This window comes from Dromaius novaehollandiae, unplaced genomic scaffold (genome assembly GCF_036370855.1).
Source record: "Dromaius novaehollandiae isolate bDroNov1 unplaced genomic scaffold, bDroNov1.hap1 HAP1_SCAFFOLD_27, whole genome shotgun sequence".
Classification (NCBI taxonomy): Eukaryota; Metazoa; Chordata; class Aves; order Casuariiformes; family Dromaiidae; genus Dromaius; species Dromaius novaehollandiae.
This window is the reverse complement of record NW_026991415.1, coordinates 7,052,007-7,065,277: the sequence shown is the minus strand read 5'-3', so window position 1 is coordinate 7,065,277 and position 13,271 is coordinate 7,052,007. Positions and strand designations below refer to the sequence as shown.

Below are 13,271 nucleotides of genomic sequence, written 5' to 3'. Positions count from 1 at the left end.
ATTCCAGCCTCTGTGCACTTCCACCCCGGCACCCTGAGCACTGGTGCTGCTGCCAGGGCAGAGGTGGAGGATCCCCCAGAGCAGCTCCTCAGGGAGATCCCCAGGGAAAAACTGTGCCCAGCCCCAGGCTCAGCCCCAGCCCCAGCGTGGCAGAGGGGAGCCGCCCTCTCCTGACCCACCCTGGCAGTGCCAGCTCCACATCAGCCTGCTCCTGAAAGGCTCCAGTGCAGCCCTGGAGGGAGCTGAGGCTGCCTTGGGCCTGCAGCAGTCTGGCAGCAGGAGGGTTTGACATGAGCACAGCAGCAGCAGTGCCGGGAGCAGGGGAGGAGCAGGGAAATTGGGGTGAAGACCCCTGCCCTCAGCTGCACAGCCGGGGCACTGGATGGGTGGTGCCTTTGTGGCCGGCCAGGCTCCATTTTCAGGGTGGATGCCTGCTCGAGGTTAGGAGCACTGGGATACTCATGGGCTTCAGTGCAGCCATGACCATGGTGAGGGTAAGTGGGCAAACCTAGGCACAAACAATAGCAAAGGTTGGGGCTGGTGAAGGCCCTCCCTCTCCTCCTTGTGGAAGAGTCCCCAGGTGATGCTGGACTCCACTTTGGCCGACTGAAGGGGAGCACAGGGAGGGTGGAAGAGTCAGATGGAGCCTATTGGGGTGTGTGAGGGAGTTTTCCAAAGCTCTGGGCTGAGCCAGGGACCTTTGGATCTTCCCCCGAGGCTCTCCCAGCCAGGCTCATTCTGCTCTGCCCCAGGTGCTCTTGTCCACCATGCCACCATGCTGGAGCGGAGGCTGAGAATTCACGGAATCACAGAGGAGTTTTGGCGGGAAGGGACCTCCGGAGGTCTCCAGTCCAACCTCCCACGCAAAGCAGGGCTGGTTGGAGCCCTGCAGTCCCATCTGGCCATCACTGGACTGTGGCTGACCTCGGGTACCCTCCCCAGTCCTGCTCTGCTCCGCGTCCAGGCTCTGCAAGATGACACCTGTCTTCAGTGGGTCCCTGCCCTGTCTGCCTCACCAGCACCCTTGGCTCCCGGTTCCACTTCCCATACAGAGCAGCCCTGCTGTGGGGCCACAGGCCATGCTGGTTGGGGCAGGAAGCAGACCCAGCTGGACAGGGATCACCACCACTGATACTGCTGGCACCTCTCTGTGCTCATGGACAGTGCTCAGAGTGACCCAGGACATTTGCAATGGCAGGAGATGTGTTTGGGTGGGCACCAGCTCCAGCCTGTGGTGTTTCACTGAGGGTGCAGGAAGCACTCTCCAGTGCCCCTTCCCTGGGCCTCCTGGGTCCCCACTGCCTCTGCAGGGATTGCAGAGCCCTCGTTTCTCCATGTATACCTGGATTTAGTGCTCTACCTTCTGGTTACTCCACCGTGGACCATCCCTCATTTTGTGAGGCTCCACTCACTGCCCACCCCCAGGCACACGCTGTCCCTGGAGATCCCCTGGGCTCTCCTGGGGCTCAGATTCCCCTCCAGAAGGATGGGCATCTCTCATCAGCACTGTCACCTGTGGGACAGCCCCAGGCAGACATTTCAGAGACCATTCCCCCTCCCCACTGGCACTGGTCACTGAGAAATGAGCTCTGAGTGCAGCCCTCAGTCCCGAACAGATCACCCAGGGACTCTGAGCTCGTCCCCTAGAATCCATGGATTTCACAAGAAGAACACCAGCCCCTTAGTGGTGCAACCCCTGGGGCGTATTTTTGACTCCATCTTCTGAAGAAAGGCCAGTCTTCAGGCACATCACAGGGGAGATCCCCTTTTATTATGGAAATGTTGTTCTGCAGGCCAGGTCTGACATAATGATGCCCAGTGTCTGGTGCTGCCTGTACTTCCAGGACACATGCACATGGAAACACAACCCAACCACCACCAGGTTATGAGAAGTCCTGGGCCATATCCACCATATCCACAGCACAGAGCACAGAAGGCCAGCATGGAAATGAAGAGAACAACTCTAAAAAGAGAAAGTCCTGCTGCTGTGTGAGGACATGTCTCCAGGAAAGCTGCAGTCCCCCCAGGAAGGCTGCAGTGAGGAAATGCCTGCTGCAGCAGTGGGGGGAATGATACTGCCAAGCACGGGGTCTGTCCCCACAAGCTGCTGCCTGACTCCCCTCCCCTCCACTCCCCCTCCACTTGTGGTGTTGGAGTGCTGTAGAGGGAAGGGACCAGCTCACGGTGACACTTGGCTGCCACCCTCACAGGAGAGGGGTGTGAGATCACACCCTGACTGTGGCCGGGGAGCCGAGCTCTCCTAATGGACACGGGACCCATGGTCTCATCCTGGCTGTACTCATCTGAGCCTGACTCTGTGCCTCTGAGCACCCTTGGTGTCAGTGCTGAAAGAGACACTGCAAAGGGAAACTCCCCATTGCACCAGGGGCATCCGAGGAAGCTCAGAGTAGGGGGCTTTGAGGTTCCCCCATCTCTGCTGATGAAGGGGGAAGCCTGGCTTCCTGCTTCAACACGGTCTCTGGGTCAGATTCAAAGCAGAGATTCCTGAGTTGACATAACATGAACCTGATTTTTTTATGAAGAAAAAAGAGAAAAATAAGAAATAAGTAAATGCAAAACACACAGCCTTGATGCCAGATACCCTGAAGAGTGGATGCACAATGGACAGTTATTGGTGCTGACACTGGACCCATTGAATCAGTTTCCTCAGGGCATCCTTGAGCTCCTTGTTCCTCATGCTGTAGATGAGGGGGTTCACTGTTGGAGGCACCACCGAGTACAGAACAGCCACCACCAGATCCAGAGCTGGGGAGGAGAGGGAGGGGGGCTTCAGGTAGGCAAACAGGCCAGTGCTGACAAACAGGGAAACCACGGCCAGGTGCGGGAGGCACATGGAAAAGGCTTTGTGTCGTCCCTGCTCAGAGGGGATCCTCAGCACAGCAGTGAAGATCTGCACGTAGGACAGCACAATGAAAATGAAACATGCAAAGAACAAACAGTTAGTAATCACAACAAGCCCCACTTCCCTGAGGGAGGAGTTTGAGCAGGACAGCTTGAGGATCTGGGGGATTTCACAGAAGAACTGGTCCACGGTGTTGCCTTGGCAGAATGATATTAAAAATGTATTAGCAGTGTGCAGGAGAGCATGGAGAAAACCACTGGCCCAGGCAGCTGCTGCCATTTTGACACAAGATCTGCTATCCATGAGGGTCCCGTAGTGCAGGGGTCTGCAGATGGCAACAAAGCGGTCATAGGCCATGACTGTGAGGAGAGAATACTCATCCAAAATGAAAAAGACAACAAAAAAGACCTGGGCAGCACATCCTGCATAGCAAATGGCCCTGGTGTCCCTCAGGGAATTGGCCATGGATTTGGGGACAGTGGTGGAGATGGAGCCAAGGTCGAGGAGGGAGAGGTTGAGGAGGAAGAAGTACATGGGGGTGTGGAGGCGGTGGTCGCAGGCTACAGCTGTGATGATGAGGCTGTTGCCCAGGAGGGCAGCCAGGTAGATGCCCAGGAAGAGCGAGAAGTGGAAGAGCTGTAACTCTTGTGTGTCCGCGAATGCTCGGAGGAGGAACTCATTGAAGGAGCTGCTGTTGGACATGTTGCTCCCCCTGTGCTTTCTGGACTGTCCACTGAAGAACAGACAGAAACAAATTAGGACAGACATCTCCAAACAAAACTCTCTCATAAAAATCTCCCAATCACACACTCATTACCTCTCCCCATCTCAGCAGCACTATCACTGAGCTCCATTGCTTGAGCTCTGGTTTGGGCTGGCTGAGTTTGCCATGAGGAGCAGGAGCCTCTGCCTGTGGGCTCCAGAGGAGTCAGCCCTGACCTACAGCACTGCATAAATGGGAACAGGGGTGGCTAAGATATATATTCCCAGTTCCAGTCAGATTTAATCCTACTGAAAATGTTGGAGGGATTTTCAGCATCTTCACTCCCACTTCTAAATAATGTGGCTTCATTAATAGTCTTAAGGCTTGTTTTGTTTTCTTTAGCTGACCCTGTCACACCTGAGGAGGGTTCCTGGAGGTAGAAATCCTCAGCATTGCTGCTTCACTCAAAGGGACCAGCTGTGATTCCTGGGAGGCAAAAGAATTCACTCTGGCTTTAGTGCAGAGGCAGGAGAGCTGGCCTGTCCATCTGCCTTGTTCCCAGCTGCCCTGTGCTCCCACCTCAGAGGTGGAGGACAGTTGCACTTGTGTTACCCGAAAAAGAAACAACACCACGGAGAGCAGAGGAATCCACTTCCAAAGTGCCCATCAGCACTCTTCCTGAGGGTGTGTGAGGCAGGTCTCAGCCCTCCCCTTCTAGCCAGCAACACACCAGGCTCCTTCCAGCTGCCCACATCCAGCCACCCAGCAGCATGTCCGTGGCCTCAGTATCGAGGTGGCTTCTCCCTGGGGCACCGAGATAACATGCAGCTGCAGTGGGAGAGCTGGGCCCTTCTGGAGGGCAGCTGCAGCCCAGCCAGACACCCCAGGGAAATGGCGGAATGTCCTAAGGATGGGGTGTCCTGACGAGAGAGTTGGCACATTCCCAGCCCCCCACACTGCACTGCCCAGAGCCCCACAGGCTAGAGGGGCACTTGGGCACCTCGCTGTCAAGGACATGTCTGCATGGCAGGACCTGCAGGGTCAGTGTTGTCTGAACTGCATCAGAATCCCCCCTGCCCAGAGAGTCCAAGGGGAAGGACAAGGGCAGTGTGTGCAGGTGGGAAACATGGAGCAATACCATGACATTTGTGCCCAGGGAGGCAGGGACAGGCAGGCACAGAGGGGCACTCAGGAGTGTCTCCTCTCCTGCATGTCCAGCTGCCGAGGAAACGACCCCTGCCCTGGACCCCACAGCCTTGAGAGCAGAGGGCTGTGCTGGCTGGCAGAGGAGAGGAGGTGCTGGAGTTGATGGTTTCCTCTCACACTCTGAGCATGACTCTGCTGCCTGGAGCTGTCCCTGCGGGCAGCTGTTTCTCTGTCCCCACGTCTCTCCCCTGCCAGTGCTCACAGACCCCATCCCACCTGCTGGGTGCTCAGCTCTGCCCTGCAGAAACCTCCCGGGGGCAGGACACTGCCCAGGGCACCTCCGTGGTTGCAGGTGCTCCGGAGCAGGGGAGACAAATCTTGGTGAGGCTGGAAAGGTGCTGCTGCCTCTGTCTGTAGGCTTCAGGGTGGATGAAGGCACTTGCTGAGTGCCTCCCAGAGCTGCTCCTCTCTCAATGTCACTGTTTTGGAGCCTCTGTCCCCTGTCTAAACCTGACAGATTCAATCCCATTTCACCCCACCCAAAGAGAATCAGACTGAAAGCACAGACTCATGACAGCTCCTTCCCTTTCCTGTTTCCCCTGCCTTGACCTTTCTTTTGAAAAGGCCCCTCCAGAAATGTCCTGGCAGTGAGCTGGAGCTGAGAGCAGCCCTCACCCACACAGCTCCCTCTTGACAGGACCTGCCCTGCCGGCGGTCTCTCCTCCCACCCACAGCTTCTCCCCGCAGTGCCGTGGGGAGCCCCCCAGGCAGGCTGAGTGCTGACCCTCGCAGGTGGCAGAGTCACTGCCCCAGGCACACAGCACCCTGGGGTGCAGGGACACTGCTCTGAATTACAGCCCAGGGCAGACCTCTGGGCACACCCCAGCTTCACAGCCCTGCAGCATCCCTGTGAGAAGATACCAGGCTGCCCTTTCCCTGTGATGGTGTGACAGGGAATCCCTGCTCTGAAACATCTCTCCCTCCCCTGCAATGGAGAAACCGGGAGAGTGATCCTTAGAAATCTAATCGTGTGACTGGATGGGTTTGGAAGACCTTGCCAGGAACCTCACTAGCACTATCCTGCAGCCAGAGACTTACCGTGTCAAGGGCTGTGAAGATTTCCCCCACAAGCAGCTCTCCTCTGTCCTCCCGCTCCACACTGCCTTCCACTTCTCTCTGCCTTCTCTCAGCTCATGTCAGCAGCAGCAGGCAGTGCCCGCAGCCCTGCTGCTCTTGGCAGAGGAGCTGCTCCTGCACACAGCTGTGTCTGGGCAGTGCTGCCAGGTTGCCATGAGCTCCCTCCATCCCAGGAGCCTGGCCCCACTCAGGAGCAGAGGCCCAGCTGAAGGCCTGACTATCTCTGTCCCTTGTGCTCCCTCCTCCTGGGAAATGTTCACTGCAATAAGCTAAAATAATCACCGATGGTCCCTCTCCAAGCACTGAAGACTGATTGCAGCATTGCAATTTGTCTCATCAGAGGAGGGTTATTTGCAAGAGGTGGAAACGTCCCATTCTGGAAACCCCTATTCCCATCTCTTAGCTAGGCAGGACCCCTAGATGGAGACATAAAATAGAGTTTGTTTTCCTGCTGTTCAGGTATTGTTTCCGATAAGTCAGTTTGGGCTTCTCAGGCTGCTTTAGAATGACGGGGGATTCAGATCCTTCCTGTCAGCTCCACAAAAAATACACAGGAGGTGGGATTCCCCTTGCCCAGGCAGAAGTGAGCACAGCAGGGATGTCTGCATGCAAGGTCTTGGTCTAAGCTCCCATTATAATCCCTGGAGATGGAGGGTGGGAGTTAGTTGCTCACACACACAAACACCTAGAGACATTGGAAGAGACAGAGGTGGTCCAAGGCGTGTGCCAGTGTCTGCTTGCTCTGATGGAGCAAGTGTGACACCTACATCCTTCTAGAGCATGACTTGGCCAGGTAGGGAATTGCCTGGGCCACCTGAAATGATACTCCATGCCCACTGCTGCCAGAGCTCCACTCACTAGGAAGCTGAGACACAGGCAGATCTCGACATTGCAAACAGTTGATGCCATCCAGTGCAGGCACTTGATCAGTGACACAGCAATAGGCCTGCAGGGCCATGTCGGATGCCTGGGAGGTCCAGCACAACCATGGATCTCTAGCAGATACAGCATGGGACATATAGGAAAACCCTGCTGCTTTGGAGTGGTTGCTAGGCAAATGCCCCATGGCAATTCAGGTTTCCTACCAGTGCCCAAACACTTGGATCCTACCACTGCCTTCAGGCCAAGTCCATCCATCTACAGCCAAGTGTGCTGCATAAATGGGAGAAGCATGTCACACCAAGGTCCCTGATCCAGTCTCTGCACCCCTAAAAGCTGCTAACTTTCCTCCCCCTGAACCTCTTCTCACCCCCAGATGGTATGAACAGGGAATGGGCTAATGATGACCTCAGGGTGGCTGGATTACAGGCTGCCCAGGGCCAGGGACTTCTTCAGTGGCACCTTGTCCTGTCTGGAGATCAGTTCACCTCTGTCACAGGCCCCAAGGTGCTGCAGAGTCAGCTCAGGCAGCAAACCCCTCTCCTGCCAGGGCTGCACAGCCCAACTCTGTTTCTCCCTGGCCTTGGGTACTGCAGGGTTTGCCCTCTTAGTGGGAACCTCCTTTCACCATTACATTGCCACCTGCTATCCATGCCAGCATGTCTCTGCTCTGAAGTGGGGCCAGTGCACACACGGTGTCCTTGGCTCTTGGTAACAGGTGTCACCATTACAAATCTGTTCTCTGTGCCACAGCTGAGGCTCTGCAACCCAAATATACACAAGTGCATGCATCCTGGGGCACAGAGAGGAACAGATAGAGATGCACAAGCTGTCACAGGCCTGAAACAGGTTTGGAATAACTGAGATGTGGTGGGACTGCTCGCATGACTGGAGGGCTGTGATGACAGCGTACAAGCTCTGCAGGCAAGATGGTTAGGGAAGATGAGCAGGGGGGATGCTGTTTGTGTGAAGGGACAGTTCAGATGTATGGAGCTCTTGTACGGGATGGAAGAGGGCTCCAGAGAGGAAAAACAGCCCACAGTAGATGTGAGTTGAGTGAGCGATGACTTGCAGGAACTCAACCCATACAAGTCTCCAGGACTGGACGGGCTGCATCCAAGGTCACTGACAGGGCTGGCCTATATAATAACAAGGCCAGTCTCTACCACCTTTTTAAAGGTTCCATAGACCAGGGGAGGTCCCAATGAGCAGAAGAAGGAATGTATTGTGTCCATCTTCAAAAAAGACCACAAGGACAACCCAGGGAGCTGCAGGCCCTTCAGCCTCACTTTGGTGAGGAGTGTGTCATGCAGCAAATCCTCTTGGATCACATTTCTGGGCACATGAAGAATGTGCCTGGAAGCAGCCAGCATGGATTTAGTGAAGGTAAATCATTCCTGACCCACCTAATTGCCTACTGTGATCAAAGACCTGTGACTGTGCAGGAGCAGAAAGTACTGGATGTCACTTACCATGATTTTTAGCAAGGTGTTGGACACTGTCTCCACAAATATTCTTGAATACAAGTAAGGCTTCACGATAAGATGGGTAGAGAACTAGGTGGGTAAAAAGCTGGTTGGATGATCGAGCTCAGAGGGTTTTTTTTGAATGGGTCATTCTTTACCAGGAAGTCAGGTAAAGGTGGAATATTCAGGGTCTACACTGGACCTGTCTATTCTGACAGGTTCATCAGTGACCTGCAGCATGCAACTCTCATCATGTTTGGAGATGAACATCTAATCAGGAGGAAGAGGCAGGAAGATTGGGCTAGAGACCTCCTGAGGTGCCTTCCGCCCTGAAGGAGTCCATGATTCTTCCTACTCTCGATATTCTCTTGTTGGTGCCTGGGAAAGGATGCAGGTTCCCTGTGACAGTGGAAGTAGGCCAGCTTTGTTGTCCTCCTCCAGGCAGAATTACTCAGCTGCAGGGCTTCTTGGCAGGAATCCCCAAGACAGCCCTGATCAATACTTTGCTTTAAATTTCTTTGATTTTTTTTTCCTTCCCCTTTTAATCTTTTCTCTGTTACCATCCTGATCCCTTCCCCTACAATCAGCCCACTCCTGCTTCCCCTTAACTCTTTGGTGCTGCTTTGGCTTCTTCTTTTGTTTTTTTTTTTTTTTTGTTTGTTTTTGTTCTGTTTTTGTTTTGACACAGGAGGAGCTACAGTCCAGAAGGATCTTGAGGAACTTGGGTCATTCGGACAACAGATACCTTATGAATATTTACAAGAAAAGTGTCAAGTCCTGTGCCTAGGTGGGAATAAACCTGTGCATGAGGAGGGGTTGAGGGACCTCAGCTTCTTTATCCTGCTGAAGTGGAGGTAGTAGATTAGGAGCCTGTGACAGCTTGAAGGGTGGTATCAGAGATGATGGAGCTTTTCTTGGTAGTGCAAAACAGCATGAGAAGGAGAAAAAGCCACAAACAGCAGCTTGTGGGGTGTACATGTGACATTAGGAAAAGAAAATATCACTCATAGGGCAATGCTGTGGTGCTATAGGATACACAGAGGGAGTCTGTGTTCAGCCCCTGGCCTTGTGTGTCAAGGAAAAGCAAGTGAGGACAGGAGGACATCAGGAGAGGTCGGGAGATCCCAGGGTGAGTGCAAGGTTAGGAAGCAGGTTGGTTGTCTACTGTCTGCAAGGAAACAGGCACAGGCATGGGAAAGCATAAGGCAGCCTGAGGTGAAGACGGCTGAGGGCACTGCCAGGGTTGAAAGCTCCCAACACAGTGAGGTCTTTGTCCTCTTGGCTATGGCTGGAGTTTCTGCCACCAAGGCCCATGAGAAGACACCATTCCTTAAAGCACCGTGGCCTTGCTGCCTCCTTGTCCTTTGGGAGCCCAGCAGGTGCCGTATCATGGTCCTGTGCTTGGCATTGTGCACCTCCACCCACATACTGCCCCCAGGAAGAGCCCTGAGCAAAGCATCATGGAAAGCATCACCCTACGCAGGGGCTGGGAGTCAGTGCCTGGCTGCTCTGCTTGATAACACACATCAAGGCTGACTTGGCATCACAGCCACCTGCACATTGCCTTTGCCTACCTGCAATCAGGGCCTCCAGCTTTCTGCTCTAATCAGCCCTCAAGGAGACTTTGTTGGTAATGGCCCTCAGTGGGACCTGTTAACGCTCCAAGAAACTTGGGATTTGCTTCTGACTTCAACTTCTTGAGAGGTTTTTTCACTCTTTTCTCAGCATCTGCAGTTCATGGGCTCAGCACCAAATGCACTCGAGGGGTCATTAAAAACCCTCTAAGAAGCCATGCCTCTTTCCATAATTTTCTTCAGTTCTTCAAGTCTTGTGTGGCTAATTAGAAAGTTTTCAGCTGTGTATTGAAATTAGGCAGATTTCAATGAGCACCTGAACAGAAGAAAGATGTCTGCTTCTGAAGCTTTCTTTATTCTTCAGTTTTCAGAATAAATGATACCCACATTCTCCAATTCAGACTGGCCCACTGGGTCTCTGAATGAAGTCTGGACATGTAGGAAAAGCAGTGTTTTTGATAGGAGACATGTATGGACAACCTTCCTCCCCAACTCCCCAGCCCCTCCAGTTCCCAAATCAGCCACTGGGGACTTAGAGCACTCTGGTTAAAATCTAAGCTTTTTCCCCTCAAGTCTGTAGCTGAAGGTTGCAGCTCATGTGCACCAATTCCCACCTGCCTTCCTTAGAGAACTAGCTGCAAACAGACACAGAAGGGTTTGTCTTAATTGCTATCAAACAAAAATTAAGTTTAAAGATAAAAAAGGTTAAAGATAAAAGACACTCCTCAACTCTATGTCAAGTCCAAGCTGCCTCCAGTGAGCTCCACTGCCCACAAGAAATAACCTTCCTTGAAATGTTTTCGACAGATAGATAGGAAAGGATAGACAAGAAACAGAACAAAGGAGCTGGCTAAAGAGACAGTGAGACTGCTGAAAGATGAGGCAAGCTTCAGACTCCCAGAAGCTCAGAGCAGCACCAGGAGAGTTGAGAGGTATCTGAATGATAAAGAGTAGGAGGAGGAGGAAAACTGGGCAACTATGGAAAGTGCATATGTCCAGAGAGTCTGATGCGAATATGCCTGTAGAAATGACCAAGTTAATCAGGACACATGCAGATATGTGGGAGATCACTGAGATTACATCCACCGCCTAATAGACAGAGCAGTGGAAACACAAGGTCAAGGACAGATCAATATTTCTTCTCCCCAGATTAAGACCCTTCCTGAAGATTTCCACTCTTTCATCATAGCAAAACATTGACATTAAAATTAATCCTTTGAGCTGATGAAAGTGGGCTCATATCTTTGAAATGCTGAAAAACAGCTCTTCACCTTTCCAGGCAGAGCTCAGCTGTCCAACCACAACCACCCAGGGGCACTTTGGGAGACCCTGGTGTCTTTGAGGTATCTGCCTGGGCCTGGCAGCTCTCACAGGGGACCTGTGGGAGACAGGAGCCCCTGGGAGCTGCAGATGGAGGCTGGGCAGAGGGGACCAGGGCACCTGCAATGGCATCACATGTCCATGACCCTGTGACTGCATCCCAGCCCAGCTCTGAAAATCAAATTCAGTATTTCAGGCAAAAAGATAATACATCATTGACCCAAAGACCACTATACTAAAACAGAATAAATCAGGAAAGACAATAAGAACACATCGAAATGAATAGCTGGAAAGTATAACAAAGCATTTCTTTGCTTTAAATCTTTTTCTTTATTTCTTTCTTGCTTCATTTTTAATGTCATTTTCTAAACATTTCTGTTTAATCAGGCCTGCACCATTAAACAAGATAGGTCTCACACAAAGCCAACTGCTCAGAAAACCACCCCCTGCCCACGGCTGTTCATGCCGCTCCTCACTCTTTGCGCAGAAGACGTTGCACTCTGAGGTGTCCGGCTCTCCTGGCTGATCAGGAAAGCAGGGTGCCCAGCTTCAAGGAAATGCTCTGTTTTTGGGTGGCCATATTTGCACAAATCTCAACATAGCCATGTTAAAGCAAGGTTTTAAAGGAGTCTCTAAAACATCTTCAAAGCAATAATTGACAAAGAATCCTCATTTTCAAAACTTCACACAGTTTTCACCATTGCCAAATAGTTTTTCTTTCTTATTCATTGGCAGCACCATGTTCAAGCACTACAGGAATTAGTGTGTCTGTGTGAGCGTACACACACACATATATATATATGTATATGTATATATATACACATTATTTAAATAGATATGTTTCAGTTCTCTTCTTCTGCTTCCCTCTCCTGTCTGCTACCTCTGCCTTGTCTCTCTTTACAGAGCTCTCCAGGGAATGGTTCACTGAATCACAGCCCTTGGGGTGGACAAGACCTCTGGATGTCATCTAGTCCCATACCCCCTGGTCTTTGCAGAGGGAACTAGATGAGGTTGCCCAGGGGCTCCCCCCAGTTATGCATTGTCCACAGAGGTGCTGAGAGTGCGCTCCAGCCACTGTGCAGGCCATTAATAAAGAGGTTAAACAGTCCTGCCCCACATGTCGATCACTGAGCGATGCTGCTAGTAACTGGCTGCCGCTTGGAACGTGTACCACTGAGCACAGCATTTCAGCCTGATGGTCCAGCCAATCTTCCACCTTCCCTATGGTCCATTGATCCAGGGCAGATCTCAGCAATTTGGCTATGAGGAGACTACGAGGGACTGCATCAAAGGCCTTGATAAAGTGAAGGTTCACAAAATCCTCTGCTTTCCCCTTGGGCACAAAGCCATTCATCTGATGGTAGGAGGCAATCAGGTTGGTCAGGCATGGTTTCCATTTCCCCTCGGTCAGCTCATGCTGCCTCTTCCAACCCTTCCCCTTCATGTGCTTGGAGATGGTTTCCAGGAGGATTTGCTCCATCACCTTACCAGGGACTGAGAGGAAGAGGACCAGCCTGCTGTTCCCCAGATCCTCCCTCTTGCCCTTCTGAAAAATGGGTGTGTTCTGCCTTTTCCCAGTCATCAGGAACCTCCCTGATCACCCTGACATTTCATAGACAACTGGGAGCAGCATTGCAGTGACTCCAGCCACCTCTCCCTGCACCCTGGGGTGCTTCCCATCTGGTCACCCGGACTTGTGTGTGCCCATTGGGCAAAAGTGCTCCCCAGCTGCAACTTCCTCTGCCATGGGTGAGGCTTTGCTAATACAGATGCTGCCAAAGGACTCAGGGGCCAGGGAGGCCTGGCAGTAGACAATATCCATGAAAGACAAGGTAAAAGAGGCAATGAGCACCTCAGCCTTTCCCCTGTCTTTGTCACTAGGTCCCCTGCCCCACTGAGCAGGGAGACCACATTTTCCTTGGCTGGCTGCCTTCCTTATGCTGCCAACGTCCTTACAGAAGCCCTTCCGGTTGCCCTCTCTTGCTAGCTCCAGCTCCAGCTCCAGCTCCAGCTCCAGCTGAGCTTTGACTTGCCTACCTCCATCCCTTCTGCCACAGCAAATGTCTGTGCCTTCTTCCTGGGTATCCCATTCCCCCTTCAACCCTCTGTGCACTTCCTTCTGCCTTTTCAAGTGGTAAATCACAAAGTCCCTGTTCATCCATGCCAGCCTCAGGCCAGGCCCT

The 13,271-nt window shown here is 52.5% G+C and overlaps 1 protein-coding gene across 1 annotated transcript; it reads right to left on the bottom strand.

Annotated features, from left to right (window-relative positions):
* Window positions 1–2,629: 2,629 nt before the first annotated feature.
* LOC135326389 (olfactory receptor 14A16-like) lies at window positions 2,630–12,670 on the bottom strand. The gene is made up of 2 exons (XM_064504273.1): window positions 12,206–12,670; window positions 2,630–3,406 (listed from the first exon to the last, which is right to left on the bottom strand). Exons 1-2 carry the CDS (start codon window positions 12,668–12,670, stop codon window positions 2,630–2,632), a joined length of 1,242 nt encoding a protein of 413 aa, XP_064360343.1.
* Between the last annotated feature and the right edge of the window lie 601 nt (window positions 12,671–13,271).